This window comes from Eumetopias jubatus, unplaced genomic scaffold, assembly GCF_037043125.1.
Source record: "Eumetopias jubatus isolate StellerSeaLion01/CBP00866 unplaced genomic scaffold, mEumJub1_p1.0 scaffold_2, whole genome shotgun sequence".
NCBI lineage: Eukaryota > Metazoa > Chordata > Mammalia > Carnivora > Otariidae > Eumetopias > Eumetopias jubatus.
Window position 1 is genome coordinate 159,515,333 of NW_028274808.1, and position 23,106 is coordinate 159,538,438.

The 23,106-nt window shown below is 40.6% G+C and overlaps 1 protein-coding gene across 2 annotated transcripts in view; it reads right to left on the reverse strand.

The window, feature by feature from the left end:
* Positions 1-23,106, reverse strand: part of KIT (KIT proto-oncogene, receptor tyrosine kinase) — an 81,882-nt gene that overhangs the window by 23,621 nt on the left and 35,155 nt on the right. The window contains exons 2-7 of one of the 2 annotated variants that reach the window (XM_028100732.2): positions 21,678-21,947; positions 18,829-19,110; positions 17,192-17,328; positions 12,763-12,931; positions 8,468-8,657; positions 5,717-5,832 (exon numbers count right to left, since the gene is read on the reverse strand). In XM_028100732.2, the coding sequence (XP_027956533.2) occupies positions 5,717-5,832; positions 8,468-8,657; positions 12,763-12,931; positions 17,192-17,328; positions 18,829-19,110; positions 21,678-21,947 (1,164 nt within the window). Of the gene's footprint in view, positions 1-5,716; positions 5,833-8,467; positions 8,658-12,762; positions 12,935-17,191; positions 17,329-18,828; positions 19,111-21,677; positions 21,948-23,106 lie in introns of both variants that reach the window. The other variant, XM_028100731.2, reaches the window with a different exon arrangement.

The window sequence follows — 23,106 nt, forward strand, 5'->3', positions numbered from 1 at the left end:
TTGAGAGTTAATTTGGTGCAGTTCAGCGGTCATTTTGGATAGCCAATCTAGCTTGGGCTTCCTGCCTTCCTGTTACCACCACCTGATTACCAGAGTCCTCTGACTCAACTGGCTAGGTTTGCCATTAAAGGGTAGACCTTTAAGACTGGAGAGAGGCCTATTTCTAGCCCCTTAGAGACCATTTATCACAAATTTTAGATTCATAATGCTGATCAGAAAATGTTATCGGATAACGTTTTATTTTTATTTATTTTTTTTTTAAAGATTTTATTTATTTATTTGAGAGAGAGAGAGTGAGAGATAGCACGAGAGGGAAGAGGGTCAGTGGGAGAAGCAGACTCCCTGCTGAGCAGGGAGCCCGATGCGGGACTCGATCCCGGGACTCCAGGATCATGACCTGAGCCGAAGGCAGTCGCTTAACCAACTGAGCCACCCAGGCGCCCTCGGATAACGTTTTAAAGAGGCATTTTAAGGTTCATGGCAAATCAAAACCAAAATGAGGTATCACCCACACTGTTAGTGTGTCTATTACCAAAAAGATAAGAAAGAACATATATTGACAAGGGTATGGAGAAGGAGGAACCCTCCCTGCACTGTTGGTGGGAATGCAAACTGGTACAGCCGCTGTGGAAAAGAGCATGGTGGTTCCCCAAGAAATTAAAAATAGAACTACCGTATGATCCAGCAGTCCCACTTCTTGACATATATCCTAAGGAAACATAACTATTACTTTGAAGAGAGGTCTGCACTCCTATGTTCACCGCGGTATTATTTACAATAGCCAAGGTATGGAGACAACCTAAATTTCCTTCGATGGATGAATAGAGAAAGAAAATGTCACACACACACACACACACACACACACACACACACAGACACACACTGGAATATTATTCAGCCTTAAAAAGAAGGAAATCCTGCCATTTGTGACAACATGGATAAATCTCGAAGGCATTATGTGACATGAAATAAGCCAGGCAGAAAGACAAATACTGCATGGTATCACTAAATGGAGTATTGGGGGGAAAAAAAAAATCAAGTTCATCAAAAAAGAGCAGAAAAGTGGTTTTCAGGGCCTAAGGGATGGGGAAAATAGGCAGAGGCATTAAAGGAATACAAACAGGTCTAAGATGGGTAAGGTCTGAGGATCTAATGAATTACAATGGGGGGGGGCAGAGGAGTCCTTTCAAAATGTTTACCTATATCAAAGTCATCATGTATACACTTCAAATATCTTACAATTTTGTCAAGTGTACCCCAATAAAGCTGAAAAAAAAAGTTTATTGGATCTTCTTAAAATCATTCCCCATATTTGAAAAACAACTGCTTTATCCTATTAATCATACTTTCTTTCCACAATTATGTATATTACTTCAGGATTCACATGGGATTATTTGAAATTATATGCCAAAATAAACTTATAAAATATGTACATTACTGATTAACGATTAAATCCGCTCTAACGTTTAAAATGTATTCAAGAAATATTGGGTGGACAGGGAAAAGAGCAAATCTATCATTTGGAGTTAAACGTACATTTGGCCTTTTATTTGTCCTGGATCTGGTAAAAAAAAAAAACAAAACAAACACCTTTATTGTATGACAGTTATTTTAAGCAAGGAGTCCATAGATTTCTAACTGAGTATCACAGGCTACCTACAGAATCTTGGTGGTGTCGCTTTTTCTAATACCTCCAAGAATCTTAGAAAGAGTAGGTCCTATCAGGAAAGCACTTTTATTGTATTATGTCATTGTAGCTAAATACATTGAAGAAAAAGAAAAAAGAAAGCACTTCTGGGTGGCTGTGTAGCTTTTAGAACTCTACTTTCCTCCAAATTTTGATCTGCAAAGGAAACAACTGGACATTTTCACCAAAGATCTCAAACTTCTTTTTAGAACTAACAATCTGATTTCTGTATACACCTTCAATAAGCCTGGCAAGGGTGATTATAGTAATCCAAGTTCAGTGCAAAAAAATCACTGGCTTTATTGTTTGTTTTTTAATGAAAACTCTCCCCAGGATGTCCCCTTCCAAAAAAAAAAAAAAGGGGGCACCTGGGTGGCTCAGTGGGTTAAGCGTCCGACTCTCGATCTCAGCTCGGGGTCATGATCTTAGGGTCGTGAGATCGAGCCCTGCATCGGGCCCCATGCTGGATGTGGAGTCTGCTTTAGATTCTCTTCATCTCCCTCTCACTCTGTCCCTCCCCACTCCCACCCTACCCTCTCTCTCATTCTCTCTAAACAAAACCAAAAAACCCCAAAAAACTTCCACTGGAAGTTCTGCTCAAAAACAGCAAACATGTTATATAGCTGTTGGCCTTGGCCTTTATAAATCACCTTTAATGCCACGGAGCCAACTGAACAGACCCATGGAAATCATGGCTTGGTTAGAGAAGTTAAAAACAGACTTAAAACATTTTCAAGTTTAATATGCTACATATTTTTCACTAACACAAACTGACAGACTATGGTATGTTTTAAAACCTCCCACATAAGCAATTAAAACGCACACACCCAATGTACTCAAATCTACATGTGGAGTTTTTTAAACAAATGAATTTTTCAGCCATCAAACATTTAACCATTCAAAATTGTGGATTTTCATTAAGCATTTCTCAGCACTGAATCTATTAAGCAATTATGCATCAATGTCACTGAGTGTAAGTCACTGAATTTCTGCAGTAATATTATGCATTTATTATTCTGATTTTTTTCAATTCTAATTTTTGCACAGCCAAATTCCTTTCATCCTTGGGGCTAAGCTTATTTACAGAATAAATCACACAGTAGACCTACATACCTATTTGGCTCAGCTAAAACTTATGTCAAAATGGACAGACACAACTGCTCCAATTTTAAATTTCAAGACTATTTTCAGCTTTTGATTTTAAAATTTTACATTATAAAATCTTCAATTAAAAAAAATCAACAAAGTAATTAGCTACCTTTATCTGTAAAGAGTGACTGGACACACTTCACAAGAGGTAGATGTTTTTAAGTTTTACACAAAAATACCACCTCTGTCAAAGCATTTGGAGCTCCAGAAATCCAACGTGTTAAGTGAAAGAAATGCCTTTTTGTCAGCTAAGTGTTTGTAACAAACTGACATCAACGAAAGACTTCCTGAAAGACTTAAAACCTAAGTGGGGAAAGGGGAGCCTGGGTAGCTCGGTTAAGCTTCTGCCTTGGGCTCAGGTCATGATCTAAGGGTCATGAGATGGAGCCCCACATCGGGCTCCCTGTTCAGTGCGGAACCTGCTTCTCCTTCACCCTCTGCTGCTCCCCCTGCTTGTGTTCCCTCTCTCGCTCGTGCTCTCTCTCAAGCAAATAAATAAAATCTTAAAAAAAAAAAAAAACCCTAAGTGGGGAGACACTAGACCACCCTTATCTGTGTGCCCGGTGCCATGAAGCAGGATCTCAGTAAATGCTGGGTGGGTGTCTGAGACCCAAGCCCCAGAATAAATAAAAGGCCTTCTGCCCTACCCCAACAGGGAATCCGAAGGAAACAAACAAACAAACAAACAAACATCATTTGGGAAGCTCAATGCTGTTTCCTATCTAGTTTCAAACAGGCATGAGTTCACCAGCAGGTGACTAATGCTGATCCTGCTGGATGGCAAATTGGCCTGCTAAGGAAAATGGCAGCAAATTCTGTCACCAGAGAAAAGGAACGGTGACTTTAGAGACATCTTCCTAAGGTCAGTGACTCACAGCCAACTGGCAGACCACACTAGCAAATGAAGCAGGAGAAGGGGGAAAAGAGACAGATCTTCATGCCTCCTTGACCTTGAAGCCAGGGAAAGAGAGAAGCAAATGGCACTGAATTTTATAAAATTCCCAACTAACTGAGCTTCTCGAAGTGAGGTCTGTGGAGTAGGCCAGGGCCATGATCTGCTGTTACTGGTCCGCAAGAGATAAGTGCGACCAACTGACAATAAGCATTTACAAGGAGCAATTTGACAGAGTAATTTTTCTAGCTATTGAATTTCATAATGAAAAAAATTTAAACTTAAGATTTTTGCATATGTCTGGTTTTACTCATTTCACCCTCCTAGGGCCTGGTTCTTACTATATTTTGTAGCAAGTATTGATCCAGAATAAATTGGAAATTAAAAGAAAAAAAAAGGTCCTTTACCATAGATAGTTTGAGAAGCACTGCACTAGAGCACCCAAAAATCCAGTTTTGTGTGGCAAGTATGCATATGATGCTTGTCAGGATATTGATTTACCTGTAATTGTCTCTTAAGTTACTTGAATATAGAGATTTTTCAGAAGCAGATAATTTTGCCCATGTAAAATATGCTAAGCATCTCTGATTAACATCTGAATTAATCTAGAGATATTTGAAATGCAGGCCAATGAGATACCATATAATCAACACTGCTCTGAGGAACTGAGATGTTAATTAACATAATTTCCTCAAAAAAGGTAAGTTCTGTGGTCAAAGCAGTTTGAGCTCTATACCTCATCCCACACCCCCTTCCTGGGGAGGAATACACACCAGCACATTAAGGATCTGAAGTGAAGAAACTTGTTTAGCCCCACAGATGTGACCCTCTTTATCTCAACACCTAAGAACACCCTATTCTTGGAAATGAGGTGTAGTTAAAAGACTCCAGATTAGCAATCAAAAACCTGCCTTGAGTATCACTTTCCTGTCTTCATTTTAGTTGGATCACACTCCCCCACCCCACACCACCGAGCTGCAGCATCAAGTAACTTGTACAACAACTTCACAGCAAATAAGCTCCTTGAGGACAAGAAATTGGCACCATCCTTTGTCCCCACAGCCCTCCTGCAGCCCAACACACACAAAGCACTCAGCAAGGCTGTCTCCTCATCTCCCACCCCCCAACACACACCCAGGATAGCTAATTCCAATGGTCATCTTGTCGACCACTCCCCTGGAATTGTGTCCTTGGAGGCCTCCTGTGCCCTGGGCCCAACTGGTGCGGTGTGGCAGACACCTGCTGTCCTTTCCTGGACATGCAGATAGGCCCTAGAGTAGAGCCAGGAAGGAGCTTTGCGCAGGGCAGAAGCCCCAGCTGGTGAGGATGCTCCCTTGGCCTCAACCTCTGTGCAAAAACATTTCTCTAAGATGTTGTGGGGGTCACCGCAGGGCAGGACTCAGGTGTTCAAGTTCCCATGCCCCAAGCTCTCCTCCCACCTAAAGCACCTGCTCCCTCTCCCACAGTAACCACATGCCATGCAGGAGGGTCCCGTCGAGCTGGACCGATATTGCATTCGTCTTAGTGGGAGAACAATCTAAACACAAATAATATCACAACCCCGAAAGAGAAAGCACTGTGACAAAGAAATCATGTCAGAGCGTGATAGCATCTCTTTCCCAACTAACACCACACTCCAGGTTCTATTCAACCTCTGGCTCCCCATTTCAACAATCAATAATAATACATTTTCCCTCAAACGACTGTTATTTGTCACTTCTATGGCTCCTCTGTTTACTTCAAAGGCAGCACCCAGAATCTGAGTGACCCCTACAAGGTCGTGTGGTCAGTGAAATGTAGGCCAAGGAATTGGTTTTTGTACACACTCTTCCAACCACCAAACCGCGGGGTCTTTGTTAAGGTCAAAATTATCCCGAGACATTATTTACATAGTACACAATGAGCTCAGTTCTGCAGCTGTTACAAACACGAGCCACAACTTAAAATAATTAAAACTAGAAAGATAAGGAACCATTCGCTTTACTCACTGTTCACATAAACATTAAATGTCACAGAAGAATTGACATCGGAATTGGACACTTGAAATGTGTAAGTGCCTCCTTCGTTCCCTTTTAATCTGGTTAGATGAAGCTCACTCACATATCTACAAAAAGAGAAAGAAAAAAAAGAGACGAATCAATCACCCAGGAACGGTGTGCCTCGAGTGAGAGTCTTTTCCACAGTTTCTCTCTGGAAATACATGCCTGTTCGGGGAGGAACAAGACTCACTTTACTCAGTATTAGTAACAAGATCCACGTTAACAAATCCAAACGTACACACATGTATTTAATTTGGGACAAATAGCTGAGTGGGGAGAGGCTCTCTCAGCACAAAGGCAACCGCGTGGAGACTTGGGCCTCTTCCCCCTCCCCAGGTGTCCTCATGCCCATGTCTCTTTCTGCCCAAGGTCCTTCATCAGGGTCCTGAACTCACGTACCCTGCCGCGCTTTAACACCAAGCACCTAGCCACACTGGCAGGTGTCCACATGGAGGTGTAGGACCCTCGTGGCCAGGCCAACACTGTGGCCCTCAGCTTCCTTCTTGCAAGGACCACAGTCTCCTGGTCCTCCCTTCACCCCCCCACTACTTCTTCCTAGTGTCCTTTGCAGTATTTGCTCTTCGGGCTTCTTTTTTACTGCAGGGATAGCATGGCCGTGTAGACCAAGCACGCAGGCCTGCCAGGGGAGTTCGGACACGGGCGCTGGCGGGGATGGAGCGCCCTGGGCAGCCCTTGACCCACCTGAGCTGTACAACCGTCTTGACATACACAGCGGCCTATTCAGCCTCTGCTCTCACACTGCACCCACCCCCTGAGCAATCTACTTTCTCTCCCACTTAACTACTTGCTGTTTGCTCACAACTGTCAAATCTTTACCTCTCGTTCAGACTTCTCGGTCCTACACCTCATCTACAGAGCTATTTTCATGCCCCATCCCCCTGCCTTGTGGGTACAGCTAATAATGACTCACACCTGCAATGTCCTCCTCCCAAGTCTTGCCCTGGGACACGTGACCCCATTTGGAAGTTGACTGCCTATCCAGGTCTACAGCCAAAGGGTGACTGCCCATGGGGAGGGACAAAAGCCCAGCTCCAGAAGGCCCCTGCGATCAGCCTGCTGCTCACCCACCCATCCTTTCTTTTCCCCTTTACCCTCCCTGCCCTGCTCTCCTACTCCCTGGCAGGTCTCTCTCTCCCTTAATGAAGCCCTTGAGCCAGAATTCCTCTGCTCTGCTTCTAGGGAACCTGACCTAGGATACTTCTTACCTGAACGTCTCCACTCGAGAGCCCATGGTCAACCTCCAATTTAACAAACCCCAAGCCTAACTCACTGTCTTTGCCCTCAACGACCTTCCCTCCTCCTTGAATGGCCTCACCGCTCACCATCCAACGTGGCTGACAGACACAGAATCCGTAGGGGCATCTGCAGCTCCTACCTCTTTCTCCCACCACCCCCCTCAATCACTGAGTCTTACTCAAGAGGTAGCCTGGACGCCTCCCAAATCCATCCTCCCTGCTCCAGCCCTTGCACCTTGGCCCAGGACAGTGTCTTCTCTCACCCACATCCCTACAACAGCCCATAGCTCCTGAATGGAAAAAAATACGAAGTCTATCTAGGCATCTACCTCTGTTAGCCATTTGATCTGGGTCAAGTTACCTAACTCATTTGTGTCTCTGTTTCCTCTTCTATAGAAATAACAGAAAAAGAGTGCCTGTCCATGGAGTTTGTGAGGACTAAAATCATTGACTTAATATACGGAAGGTACTTAGAACAGTGCCGCACAGACTACAGCACCTGTAGCCCACATAGAGTAAACTACTTTTACGATTTTTTCTATTTTTTTATTATTTTTATTTACTATTTTAAGATTACTACTATTTTCATTATAAATGTCTTGAGGATCAAATGAGAGGTGTGGGGGCCCCTGGGAGGCACAGTCAGTTAGGCTTCCGACTCTTGATTTCCGCTCAGGTCATGATCTCGGGGTCTTGAGATCCAGCCCTGCATAGGCTCTGAGCTCAGTGGGGAGTCTGCTAAAGGTTCTCTCTGCCCCTCCCTGCGTGCGCACGCACGCTCTCTCAAAAATAAATAAATAAATCTAAAAAAAAAAAAATGACAGGTGTGATGTGACAGAACTTGGGTTCACTGCCTGGCCCAAAGCTACTGAATAAGGCTTAGTTTTCTTTTAGGTTTTTTTTTTTTTTAATTTAAGATTTATTTATTTATTTGAGAGCGAGAACATGTGAAATTTGGGGGAGGGAAGGATGGGCAGAGGCAGAGACAGAAGGAGAGAAGCAGACCCCCTGCTGAGTGGGGAGCCCAACACGGAGCTCGATCCCAGGACCCTGAGATCATGACCTGAACTGAAATCAAGAGTCAGACGCTTAACTCACTGAGCCACCCAGGTGCCCCTATTTTTCTTAGTTTTTAAAAAGGATTCAAAGCACTAACTTTCCTCTTTCTCTGAAAAATTATTTAATGTGTCCCTAGTATATACCAGTCCCTGCTTTGAACTATCCCCCCATGTCAGAAATTCGAAAACTGATGCACAGACTCCTGTGTGTGCTTTAAACACAAAGCAAAAGGAAATACTGGTCTGAAGACTCAAGAAGGAGCCCCAAACTTCCTTCTATCGGGTATCCTCTCCCACATTTATGGGTCCCAGAAACAGGATCTGGTAAGCCCAGGGAAGAGGCAGAAGATGTCTAATCCCCAGGTCAAGGCTCTTTCTTTTCTTACCTGATATTACTTTCATTGTCAGACTTGGGATAATCTTCCCATTTATCAGTGAAGGTTCTGTTCATATAGATCCACTGCTGGTGCTCAGGTTTGGGATATGCCTCATATTCAACAATCAAATCCACATTCTCTCCATCATTTACAAATATTGTAGTATTCATCATGGGGAAGATATTAATGAATCCTCTATCTAATTATAACAGGACAAAACAGGAAGAAACTATTACCTACAACTACGCAACAGAAAACACAACTGCATCTTTGGATTACAAAGATTACTGGTTTCAGGTATTAACTGGCAATAACAAGTAAGAATATTTTCAGTTGCCACTGTACCTATTTTTTTCTTTTTGCTCTTGCAGAATCATGGTCATGAAGTGAGAAAGGGCACACTTGAAATGTTTATTCTCCCATCTCTGTCTGTCAAGCAACTCCCTTAAAGGTCTAGCACCATGTCCTAAATCTTCTAGAATGATTAGTCCTGATGTTTCCTAGGTTAAAAAGCATTTGGACTAAATAGCCCCTACTCAGACCCAATATAAATGTATATGTGATAGGAAGGTGTCATAAATCAAGAACGGGAGAGAGCCCTAATGGTCAATAAAGATGCTGAAAGAACACCCTTTAATATTTAAAGAAAAATAAACTTACATCTTCTCATCACATATCACAGATGAAATCAAGGACAGCACTTTAATAACCACACCGTATTTTTAACTAAACAACAGAATTAACTCCTAGCAAACTTCTATAGAGGGGGGAGCAGTTTTCGAGGCTTTTTAGGAACGACAGAAGAGAAAAAAAAAAAAAAAAGATCATAAAATCATAAAAATCCTAAGAATCTGAATACATAAGCATTTTTAAATGTCTATACAGTAAAATTAAGGTAGTAGGAAAAAGAACATGAAAATATAGATGGAAAATATTTAAACTAGTAATTAAAATAAGACTCCACTTTTCACTTATTAAAAATAGCAAAACTTCAATAAAGCTGCTAAAAAATAAAGTATATCCATCCCATGGAAAAACAGCAAAACTAATTTGAAAGAAACTCAATAATTCTGCAAGTGTGGTAACAGTGGCATGATGAATTACACACTGTAAATTGGCACAACTCTTTCAGAAAGCATTTAGCAATATAGATTTTCTATAATTATCTATTCTCCCATTTAACCCTGTAATTCCCGTTTGAGAACTCTTCTCAGTGGATAGCTACATACAAAAAGAATGGCTATCTACCCTGGACATACTAATTTTTTAAATCAGAAAACTGGTTAATAAAGCAGCCCTCAGAAATGGTTATATAATAATAATATAAGAAAGAGTCTGAAAAAAAAATGTAATAAAATAACTGCCAACATAATTTTTATAGCCACCATTTATGGAATGTTTACTAGGGGCCAAGAACTGCCCTAAGTACTTCAGCATACATTTAAATTAGTAATAATGACAGATATTTAATTTTATAACAATACTGAAAGAGAAAGCTTATAACTAATTTATAGATGAAAAATTTCCAGTCCTGAAAAGCTAAATAGCTGGCTACCCAAAGGCAGAGCCCAGATCTGAACACAGGTTTGTGAGAAGCAAGGCTGGCCTCTTCATATGCCCTGGATTCTCTATACACTTTCAGTTAGAGAGAAAGAATAAAATCATCTGCATAGGGGCGCCTGGGTGGCTCAGTGGGTTAAGCATCTGTCTTCAGCTCAGGTCACGATCCCAGGGTCCTGGGATCGAGTCCCGCATCGGGATCCTTGCTCCTGCTTCTGCCCCTCGCCTCTGCTCATGCTCTCTCTCTCAAATAAGTAAAATCTTAAAAAAAAAAAAAAAAAAAAAAAAAAAAAAGGATAACTGAAACCCTGCTGCGTACAAAAATATAAGCAATACACCAAATCTTAAAACAGTTATATCACATTAGTGAGATTATGGAAGAGTTTTCATTTTTTTCTTCCATTTCTTTTTCAAAATTAAGGAATTGTAAAATTTAAAATTATTCATTATTCATTCAATAATGTTATTCATTATTTTTGGCACCATTTGGTTGAATATATTAAGGTCCCACATGAGTTGTCATTCTAGTATTTAATGCCCTTTAATTTCCTATAGATTCAGAATAAAAGGAGTTCAACTACACCAATGGAAAAGGATCTGAGACAGGTGGGAATAAAAAATCATCCAGATGAAAGGTGGAGATGGAAACCACCACCCTGTTCTAACACCTGCATCATAAATGAAACTCCCCCTGCCATTTTTAAGCAAATTTGGGTTAATTTTGAGGGAATAAATGTTTCATCTGAACGCTACATTACATTTTCAGGTTCTTAAGGTCCTAAATTCCAAGATACCACACAATGCAAAATACTCCAATATTACAGACAACAGTATTTGCATTGAAATGAGTTCTCTCATCATCACCATATATAAAATACTTAGGTTCCTCCTGAGTTTTCTAGAGTCCTTTGGCTCAATATACTTTTATGTCCTAGAGTGGAACAGAGCTTCAAATTCATGAAGTGTAAGAATTATGAGGCTCAAAGAACCCCATCAGAGTTGTTTTAACATAAGGTATGATCTTTTCCAGGTGCTTCTGCATTAAGAAACTGGTGATGCATTAACATTTAATCAAGTACAAACACTATGCCAGGCACTTCTAGAAAATCTATTGCCTTTTCTCCTCTCCGCAGCCTCTGGAGTTAAGAGGCTGTGTTTCTCAGAAGAGGAAATGCAGGCAGAGGTAAAGGAGAGTGCCTTCGAAAGTTAGGTGGCACAACTCTGACTGAAAACCAGGTGGGGACCATCCCCAAGCCCCCCACCCCCAGCCCCCAAAGAAATTACTTTTCTCTTTGTCTCCTCCTATTCTCGTCCCGTCCCAGCCCATCCCGAAACAATGCAAAACCAGATTCAGGTTTCCCAGCCACGAGTCCTTCCAGTTACACAGTTATATTCTTGGAAATTGATGAATGGGTTTTAAAAATCTGATTACATACAATAATATGCTCAAAACATCCTTACTAATTGCTTTCTGGAGCTGAAGCTGATATATCAACATGCTCCCTAATCAACTTAGCAAATTAGCACTTATGGAGTTTAATATTTTAAAAAGCATAGCTTTCTATTCAAATTAATAAATGGTTCACAATCACGTTTAGGGAAAAAGTAAGACTCTTTCTGCATGCTGACTCTATAATTGCAAGGAAAGGGTGTTTTCCACGTTTAGCCTGGTGAGATGCTTTCCATTATGACATGGGCAGAAATGCCAAAATTCTATGAGATTATTGTGGGATAAATCACAGACCTCTAACACTGCTTCATAAATTATTGAAGAAACATGGGGGAAAGAGGAGAAATGAAAACAAATATCACACATCATTTTATTATTGCTCATGATGAAGAAATGTGCCACCCTACAAGTATTTAATCCAAGTCAAGCACTAAGACTGTAATTGCATTTAAAAGGCAAGAAAATAGATGAAATTCAAACAATACTCAAAAGACAAAAAATGTGTAATTTAAAAATTATTATTATTTCCAGTAAATCAAAAACATCCAGTACATTCACTAGGTTCTGCTCTCATTAAGTAGACCTTGGAAAGTAAGTATTTAGTGAGATTTCCAGAGTAGGGAAGAAAAGGCTAAATGGATCGTGCATACCAGGTAGGATGGGCTTAGGATTCTAGGGAACCATGATCCAGTTTATGCTGTGTAGAACCAATGAGTCAGGTCCCAGTGGATCTCCTTCCTGATGGTTTATGCTACGGCCTGTAAGGTTGGAGGACGGGGTAAAGCGGGGGGCTGTACTAGGAAGAAGCAGCCCACTTCAGCCCTTCCTGCAACAAATGAACTAGTCCCATGAATGGTAAAAAGATAAACCAAAGGCTCAGGGGCCTCCCTAAAAGACTCAGAGAAATACTTTAGGCTCTCAGCATCTGCACTCCTCCATACAGCAAGTCTACAATCCATTTCCAAGCTCAAGTCATTCAGCAAGGCCTAGAATTTTTGAAGAAGTTCCACTTAACATTTCATTTGTAGGGAGGGCGGGGTGGACAGCAGAAAATGACCCATTTAAACAACTTCGGTTACAGCCTACCACTTCCCCTTTGTTAAAACTGGTAGAATTTGCTGTTGGGCTCTAGTTGTAAAAGGTGACAATGATCATTTTCATTCATTCATTCATGTGGTGACAATTAAATTTCTAGTCATCGCTTCAACATTCTATTCACATAAAAAGGCAACTATCTAGTAATTTCTTCTTTCACTACTGCCAGTAATTTATACATTCCCATAGAGAGATTTACCGACAACTTCCAAGGTGGTTGTGACATTCGCTGATCCGAAAGTATTATTGGCGTAACACATGAATACTCCAGAATCATTAACTCTTGCTGAGCTGATAGTCAATCTTTCCTGACGTACGAAATTGAAGTCACCCTGATGCCAACTATTACTCTGAGTCTGTGCATTAGTCTGCTGGTTTCAGAAGGAGAGAGAAAAAAAAAAATCAAAGATTACCATAAAATTTAGATTCAGGATCTTTCCTAGATAAATTAAAAATAGCAGCAATTAACTTCTCCATATTAACATTCATTATACGCTCCTTAAGTAAGAATAATAAAGCATCATGACAAGTCTGTCATTGGAACACTTCATAGTACAGGATTATATTGAAAGATAGTCATTATTAATGATTGGAAAAAACATGAAAATTCATTTCATAACAACCACAGCATGCATAATTCCAAAATCTCTGCGGCACTAAGTATTTTTTTTTTTTAGCAGTGACAAATTTTTAGAAGTTACTATATAAGAAATATTACAGAATACTGATATTTTACATTGAGTCAGCATAGTGAAGTCATGTCAGTATCTCCTGTTACACTTTTTTTTTTTATTCTATATCCCCGGGATCAAAAGAAAACACCTCACTAATAATAATATTCTATTTTATTAACATATTATTTTCATGAAGAAAAACTTGAGTCACAATGTCTAAAACTCACTTGGAAATTCATCTTACAGCTCTTACCCAGCGGAATTTTGGCAACTATTAAGAGGGGTTCCAAAGTATGTGAGCCATGTAAGATCAAGCCCCAAATTATTTAAGCATGAGTAGAAGAGAAAAAGTTGCAAATTTGCTCTTGTGATATCACCATTCTACTCGTATGATTTGTCTGCAGACAAAACATGGAGAGATTTTTTTGTATGGAAAACATCATGGGGATAAAACATAAACTATAGCCACTCTGAAAATTAAAGGGAGTACCACAAAGCTTTCTGCATCTTCCAAATTTTCTGTAATATGAACACATTCCTATTGAAAAAAATAACAACTTAAAAAAAGTAAACGGACCTGATATTGACATGGAATGAGATCAGGGGTAATTCGCTGGCCAGGCTATAATGAACTACCAGCCCTAGACCACTCTGACATTATTGTAAATCAGAACAATCCTTACGGAAAGCAGCTTGGCAGTTTGTTCATACCCCTGATCAAGTCCAGCAAATTTATCTCAAGGAAATAACTCTTTTTTAAAAAAAACTCCAAAATATTTATTGCAGAGAAATCTCGGGGATGACCTAAAGGTATACCAAGTATCAAAATTATAAATGTGAAAATAAGAAAAATGTTTATATTACTTAAAAGGTATAAATTGAATGTACCTTAAAATTGCAAACATGTGATAATACATATGCATGGGGGCAGAGAGAAAAGAAATATGAAAAAAAAAAAGTGGGCAATATAGCATTTATAAAGACCAGCCACATGAAGGCTACTGAGCTCCTGGAATGCTTGAGGTCCAAACTGTGTTGTAAATATAAAATATGTCCCAGATTTTGAAAACTTAATATGAAAAAAGTAATGTAAAATAACCCATTGATATTTTTATATCATTACATGATAATATTTTAGCTATATTAGGTTAAATAAAATGTATTGCAATCAATTTTACTTTTACTCTGTCATGTGCCTACTAGAAAATGTTAAATTACATAGGAGGCTCACATTTTATTTCCACTGCATAGCACTGCTACATGCAATGGTGGAATTATATCTGTTTCTCTTTTTTTTTCTCATGCTATTATATTTTTGGAAAAAATTTTTTTACATTAAAATGAGCATACATAAGAGCAGACTGCCAAAACTGAATGTTTTGAAATAAAAAGAAGAGAAACCTGCTTTGTTAAGTAACTGAGATCTTGAGCAAGTCAAGGACACCACTAGTCTCAGCTTTTTTTTTCTAAAAGGGAATGAGAGGGGCGCCTGGGTGGCTCAGTTGGTTAAGAGTTTGCCTTTGGCTCAGGTCATGAACTGGGGGTCTTAGGATCGAACCCCTACGTCAGGCTCCCTGCTCAGCGGGGAGTCTGTTTCTCCCTCTGCCTTTCCCCCTTGCTCTCTCTCAAATAAATAAATAAAATCTTTACATAAATAAATAAAAGGGAATGAGAAAGCAAAGGTCATTAAAGGCCTTTCCAGTTTGAAGCACAATGCGGAGATGAAGATACTCTCTTCCAAGAGATTCTTCTAATAATTGGCAGAAATCTGCCATTTTGTTGCAGAACGGCAATGAGGAAGATGCAATAGCAAGGTGAGGTGACACTGTTTTGTCCTCTCCTAGTCCATCAGGTCACAGACGTCTCTGCAAAGGCAGAGTGACAATGGACAGGTAACATAAACACATTCTAGATTTTTGGTATGTCTTCCTTCTAGTTCTTGCAAGAGCCCAAGGGTCTACAACAGGGAGCTAAATAGGAACAATGAACACATCAGTGAGGAAAGGATTAGCTTGGTCCTAAGTGATTCAATACCAACACCGAACCCTTAAGACCATAATTCAGGATACTGTCAAATATCATAATAAAAAGTAAAAATACGAGGGTGTAGAGGCATTAGAGAAGTTAACCAAGATTCCCAAGTGTTGAATCAACTCTAAGACTCTCTTAACATTTTAAAACAAATGACTGCAAAAACTCTAGAACAGTTATCTTATCCTAAATTTCACTGTGAGTTAAACTTCTTCTAAATGGTCAGTATAAAATACCATGGATTTTTAAGATAATTCTGATAGTGCTAACAGTGCTAAATATTCCAAATAAAGCCAAAGGATATCAACAAAAGATTTATGGATGAACCTTGGCATAGAGCCATGAGCCCCATCTGCAAGTCACACATTACATATTGTTTGCATGTGATTTGGTTTTCCTTAACCCTTGAGGTGCACACTGGGATTTCCCCAAAGAGCTCCCAACACTGAAGGCTTATCATCCAGCGCCAGTGGATTAATTGGGAATGGCATGCGGGACTCCTGGGAAAAATGGTTCAGAACAAAACTGCCTGGGGCAATTTAATTTCTCATCGAAAAAAGGCTAATTTTCAAGTTATGCGGAAGCTCAAATACGCACATGGTCTAAACTGTTCTCTCATCTGAAATCAAGGATTACAGAAAGCCAATTAATACAGGATTGTGTTCTATAAGGTTAGTCAAAAATTCATACATAAGCTACCGTTTTTATTAAATTATATGATACAGAAACTAAAACTTGTTTCTCTGAGCCATTGGTTTGAAAGAACAAGTCTCTAGTACAATCCATTCTCCTCGTCAATGGCAGGTTTCATTAGCAAGGTATCATCTATCACAAGTCCACGTGAATACTGTCATAGTACTTTGCATTACGCTAATCACCATGGTTACTTATCTAGCAAAGAATTCTTTAAACAGGCATGAAATTGCCAATGTTAAATACAGAGCACGAGGAGGAAGAGAAGGAGGAGGAAAATATATTATTTCTTTTCTCCAATGTAATGAATATATGTGTACTGAAGAAAAACCACCATGACAGCTAATTAACTAGATGGCCAAGATTATGCAAATAAAGATTATTGAATATTCAGTTGATGGAAATTTTAAAGTGAAATATTTGGGAAATTAGACATTTGAAAGACCTTGCTACTAATGAGTATTTAGAGAAAGAAAAAAAAAGAAACTTTGTATAACCGGCTAAAATTTACTTAAGATATGCCTAACACAGCATTTAACATATAGTACACATTCAATATGCATTTGTTAAATGAATGAGAACTTAAACATGTCCAAATGTTTCAGATTAAAGATAACCATTTTATTAATAGTGACTAAAACAAATAGAAAACCATTAGCAACTTGATCTCAGGTAACCAGCCTCAGAGGGGGGAAGTCAGATCAATAGAAAAAGAAACCCATCTCTCAAATGGATAGGCCACTTTGTGGGAAAGGAAAGAGCTCCCTGGTTGGTTATCTGAGACCGTTTACTCTTTTATATAAGGAAGGGAAAAAAAAATCGACAACTTTTCCCACTATTTTAAATAATCTGGCCTGGATAGTTTTAATAGTCTTAAAAGTCAAAGGACTTGTGCGGTTAATCAGAAGTTTTCTTAAAAATTTCCCTATGAAAGCCAAAGAAACAGCACGCGGTAATAACAGGAGTCTGGAGTTCCCTCTTCGATTTTCTCAAAATAAACTGACAAAATGACACGCGTTTGTCACGAATAATGAATGTACACATCCACATATGGTGTTACGAAAGGGTGCATCTCGACACACGCCCAGACACATCCCCACCTCACACAGACGGTCCAGCTGAGCCTCCCCAGGACAATGAATAGACTGGTTTAAGGGAAAACCTTCCAATCTCCCACGTGGCGAGAACAATATATTGAGAAAAACAAAGGCAACAAGCCACTCAACTCACCTGACTATTTTCCTTGATCCACATGGAGTCCACAGAACTAGACACATCCTTTACCGAGCACATCACAGAGAATTCCTCCCCTTCCCTAAGAAGAGAGCTTGCTTTGGACACCGACACCACCGGGACAGCTCTGATGGCTGGAAGAAACAGAAATGGGGCCCTCAAATCACGTGCTCCACGATCCTGGGCCATTTTCACTTACCACATTTCCGCAAATGCATACACCTTACTGGGTGGTCTTTTAAATAAGGTATCCAGTGTGGCACTAACTGGTCTGCATTACTTGCAGATCTGAAGACGTCAGCCAATTAAATCTGGCATCCTTCAAACAAATTCGTCAGCATCGAGTGAAAACGACAGCAATGTGTGCATTAGACGATAATGCTGCTGGACAATGCTATTTTGAAACAGGGAGAAACCCTGGTATAGGCAAGCGGCTTTAATCTTTACCTCACACAACCTTGACGGTCTTGCGCGGACGTGACCTACGACTAATCGTATTCTTTTCACCAAACAGGCATCTTTCCCATGTGCCATAATAATAACCTCTTGCTCATTTCTGAAAATCTCCATTTTGTTTTATTTTATTTTAAAAGATTTATTTATTTATTTATTTGAGAGAGAGACCATGAGAGGCGGGAGGGCCAGAGGGAGAAGCAGACTCCCCGCCGAGCAGGGAGCCCGATGCAGGACTCGATCCTGGGACTCCAGGATCATGACCTGAGCCGAAGGCAGTTGCTTAACCAACTGAGCCACCCAGGCGCCCCTGAAAATCTCCATTTTTTAAATAATCAAACTTTCCTTAATTCCAATGAGCATACTTTTTCAAAAGCCTTCATAAAAAACTACTCGGTAGCTGTATGCCAACTAGTGTTGAATCTGATGATCTCGGAGATACAAAATCTAGACATCTTCCAGCTACAGAAATAATCTACATAATGCCCCCATAATACCAAGGTCCATATTCAGCTGGTACTTCCTCTTCAGATTGGGAATAGTTTGGGAATACAGTAAAATCACATCACCGAGGAGAAAGTCAATCCCTCTATCAATAGTCAATCAAGGAGTGAACCATGTATACGCTAATCTTTTCTTTTCTTTTTTTTTTTTTAAGATTTTATTTATTTATTTGACAGAGACACAGTGAGAGAGGGAACACAAGCAGGGGGAGTGGGAGAGGGAGAAGCAGGCTTCCACCGAGCAGGGAGCCCGATGCGGGGCTCCATCCCAGGACCCTGGGATCATGACCTGAGCTGAAGGCAGACGCTTAATGACTGAGCCACCCAGGCGCCCCTATGCTAATCTTTTCAAACAGCCAAAGGGAAGCCTCCCAGTGAGGTTCTCTTGGAAGGAACACCTCATGCAGTTATGAGACTCTGCGTGTCCTGAGGTCGGTTTTCACAGCTGTCCCCGTTGTGGTCTGAAAGCCAGTCTCCACTAGACGTGGCCGTGGACTGGTGGTGGGGGCTGAGGGCTATGAAACGAAGAATTCACAAGCAACTGACGGGAGCTGGGGGAAGTGATGAAGGGCCAGCTGCCTGACTGCCGATACTAAAATGCACCAGGGAGAAGAGAGAAGGCGCCTCTCCCTCAACGGAGGCGCCGCCTCCCAGCGGAAAGAAAGAAAAGGACCCTACCTGCCCTCACTTTCAGGGTGAATTTCATCGACAGCACGGACTTGCCCTTCTGGTCTGCAGAGCAGTGCAAGCAGAGCCGGTGATACTCGCGCTTCACGTGTCTGATCGTGATGCCAGCCTTGGGATCAGCGACAAACGTCAAGTCCTTGGGAAGAGGCTTCCCCTCACACCCCTTGAGGGAGTAATTGGTCACCTCTGGGTCTGTCAGAGGACAGCGGACCAGCGTATCATTGTCTTCTTTCCCATACAAGCGAAGGTCAACGAGGAAAAGCTGTGCAGGATCTAAAGCACATTAAAAAATCAGTAGTTCGAATGGCTGGTCACAGGCACTGAAAACATTTTTAAAAGATCTCAGAGGACTCTGATCTTTTTTTCTTTGCAAGCTAAAGTTGAATTCATCCAAGTAGTACTAATTAAGCAACAGTGAACATTTGTTAACCCCTTTCACATGTCAGACACTAAGCTCGGACCATTATGCTTTATCTCATTTAATCCTCAAAACACTCCCATGCGATGGGCACTATCGTTACCATTTCAGAGATGAAGAAACCGAAGTCTCAAAAAAGTGACTCTCCTAAAAAGTGACACGGCCCAGAAAAGGCTTAGCATACCACAGTCCAACGGATACTGCAACTTGAGCTCTTAAAACTCTGAGGATATTTTATTACAACAGTTACTCTTCTTCTACAACAGGGAATACTCTCAGGAGGATGGGCCAAGACTAAGCCAGTGTGATGATACCTATTAGGGTTCTTCCTCTACCCCTCTCTGTGGGGGCCCCTCTCCGGAGTCCCCAGTCTCCAGGATCTTTCAGCTTCTGCATAAAATCTGCAAAACTGTTAACAGGCCATGCTGTACAAACGTCATGTGGGCCTCACCCTTCATATTCCTTTAAAGATATGTATAAATATAAACTTCTGGACATCAAATGAAGCCATATTCCCAAGGGGAGCTTATGAGTTTCAGGAATACTGTAGTAAACATCATCCAAACCAGGACACTTGTGAGTGAAAGGGAGTGCTATTAAGAATTATGCCAGGACACCAGGTGTGGACTGGAAAGGCCTCAGGCAGACCGGGACCTCCTATAAGCAAAGACAAACCTCATTCTATATACACAATATACAGCCACCTCTGCTGTGTAAAGATAATACAGATAGATGGCTGGGCCAACAGATCATGTTTAAAATGTTTTTTAATTGTCCTTTCCACCTGAAATTCAGGTGTCCCACAAAAAATCAATTTGGCCTCATTGAAATATACTTACCATTTAATTTTGGAAAAAAAAAAAATTTCCAGAGTAAATTATGCACCTCCCAGCTTCATTTGTTGTATGAGTAAAGTCCCTCATGATGGCGGAACTAACGTCCAAGGCCATCGCTGGTTATTTTCCCATCTACTCTTTCAGTTGCTTAAGGCTAGCTCCTACAATGCCCCAATCTCCTTCATAGCTGTAACATAACTTACTTAAGTATCCAAACATCTTAAATCAGTAATAATTCAGTGGAGTGCTAAGTTACTGAGCAAGACTTCCCTTCTAAAGAAAATCCATGAACTCTGAGAGACTGACTTGGCTAATTTAGCCGTTTTCCCCATTTATTCAGTTGTCTACCCACTGTGTTAATATGCAGAATGATACTTCATGACCACCTGGAAACTCCAGAGTACCTTCTTGAATGTCAAAGAACAGCACCCAGGTTAGCCCAACCGTCATGGAACCATACCCCGAGGCTAAGCTGTGCCTTATCCATGTGTATTTTTCAGCTACCCACCTAGGAAAGAATAACATAAACTAAGGGGAGGCGGAGTCAATTACCCAGCAATCTTCTTTATAGTGAACACTATGGGAGTCAACTTTATTAACCCTTGATAGAACTCAAATTTGCACAATTCTGTCTCCTGAACAACAATTACATGAGGACGACAGAGCCAATGATCTTATCCAAATGTTTCAGTGAGAAACTGAAACTCTAGAGCTTGCTCAGATCTGCCATCTAGGACAAATTTATTCACTATTCTTCCACAGTATTGTGGGTGAGGACTCCTATGCTGGCCTCTTTCAATGGTAGCCCCAGTCCAGGCACAAACTCAGGACCAGAACCTGGACCCTATTTCTCCTCCTATAACCTGGGTATGTCTCTTAAAGCTTTAAGTACTTGTTTTTACATCAACAGATTCTTCCTGCCTCCCACTGTCAGCAAACCTCCTCTTGACAAGGATGTTAAAAGCACAAACACAGATGAATCACTGAGTTTATCATAGGAAATGGGGTACGGAAATCCAACGATCATATTTTTCTTCTGTTTCTAAGAGGTCACAGTTGTTTTTTTTTTTTTTTTTTTTTTAAATGAATCAACTGACAACTATTAAGAACCTAAGAGGGGACATGGGGTGATTAGCTGACTGCGTTATTTTTCTGGAATTTGCTCCCTAAAAGTGGGTCAGTTCTTTTGAAGTGTTGGTCTGTTTAGGCCTTCAGAGGCCTTTAGTTCCCTGAAGTGTTTTTACTAAGTGGGAGTATCTAGGATCTCAAGGCATTAAAATGCAGCTTTCCCAAAGGGCCTAATTTATTCTCAGGGTTTACTCACAGTGCCAGGACAAATGGGCTAACCATATTGTAACCTCATTAGGAAGAGTATCTCAGCCTTGCAGACCTCCAGCTGGAGTCATACCTATGGCCACGATGTATCAAAAGATGGGGGGAAACTAACAAAGAAAAATTTGTTTTAGGCATCGGAGACCCAGCCAGTAATATTTTCTCTCTGGCTCAGCCATCTACATGTCATCCATAATTAAGAACAGGACATTAAGTTCTCTAAAGCATAGCATGAAAGAAAGCTACACATTTACCTCTAACAAACACATAAATGGACCTGCTTAAACCATCTCTGTTGGTGCACGTGTAATTGCCTGTGTTGGCGGCCTCGGCTTTCTCTGTGATCCATTCATTGCGTGTGTTCTCACTCAATTGACCCGGGGTCTCAAAAGTCCATTTGACAAATCCTGGATCGGTGCATAACAGCCTAATCTCGTCGCCAACGCTGACTATTAACTCTGATTTTGCTGGGTGGATGGATGGTAGAGACAGTTCCCCTGGACTCACAGATGGTTGAGAAGAGCCTGCCAAGAAAAATAAGAATCGTGTTGAGTATGATCTTTTTCCTTGGCGAAATAAAGCATTTCTTCCAATATTGATTTCCATCTTCTGTGTGCTCTACAATAAAAATAGGACAAAGCTGCCCTGCTATTTATAGTTAGAAAGAGTTCTGTTTAAAGTTTCTTAAGTTCGGCAGCAGCTCTTCCTGCCCACGGGTCCTGTCCGTGCTTTAATAAAACCACCATTTTGCACCCAAAAAAAAAAAAAAAATTAAATAAAGTTTCTTAAGTTCATCTAGAAAATCATCTTCTGCAACTCTCAATTAATCCTGAGGGTCAGACTTGGTATGCGAGCCATACTTGTGGGATGCCATGGCCTTCTCTGGATTAAACACACAGCTGGGTCAAGTTTCCACTCTGACTATGGGCCATCGCAATGGTCGTGACATGCTGACACCCAGCTTAAAACAACAAAAACAAAACCCCATGCTATAAAAAACAAAAAACAAAAAAACGCAACAACAACAACAAAAAAACCACACAATGGCCAGTTACTCTTCTGGCAAAATCTACATGACCATGACATAGCTTGGCTGTGAATTCAATTATATGTATGCAATTCTCCTTCTATGGTGATGTTCATCAAAAGGAGAACTATTTAAGAGTTTCAAACAATAAGGCAGAACACAAAAATCCCATTTTAAAGATCAGACCCTGAGATATTTCATGACATAGGTGGGGTTGCTGCCTAATCAAACTAATGCCTAGACAGGTTTCCTAGTTTAAAGATGCAAACTTAAAGACTCTGAACATGAAACTTGAACCTTAGAAAATTCACGGCAGCCAATTCATTCATTCCTTCATCCATCTGCTGCATGAACGGAAATATCTGTTCATTAATTAGGATCTGCAAAAGCTTCGAGCTTTTGTGAGTGCATGTAAGTGCAACACCAGGGTTGTTACACACACTCCAGAGTTTAAAAGAACACACTGCTCGTGTGTCAGAATTAAGTGAAATATAGCTACAAGTTTTAGTTTTAAGCTGAAGAAGAAGATGAAGAAGAAGTGGGCTGGACCTTGACCATATCAGAAAAGGTGAAAGAGAAGACAGACACGTGCCATGGACATATATACACCATAGGGAACACAAAGGACCATGCAGAGACACTATATGTTTTTCAGT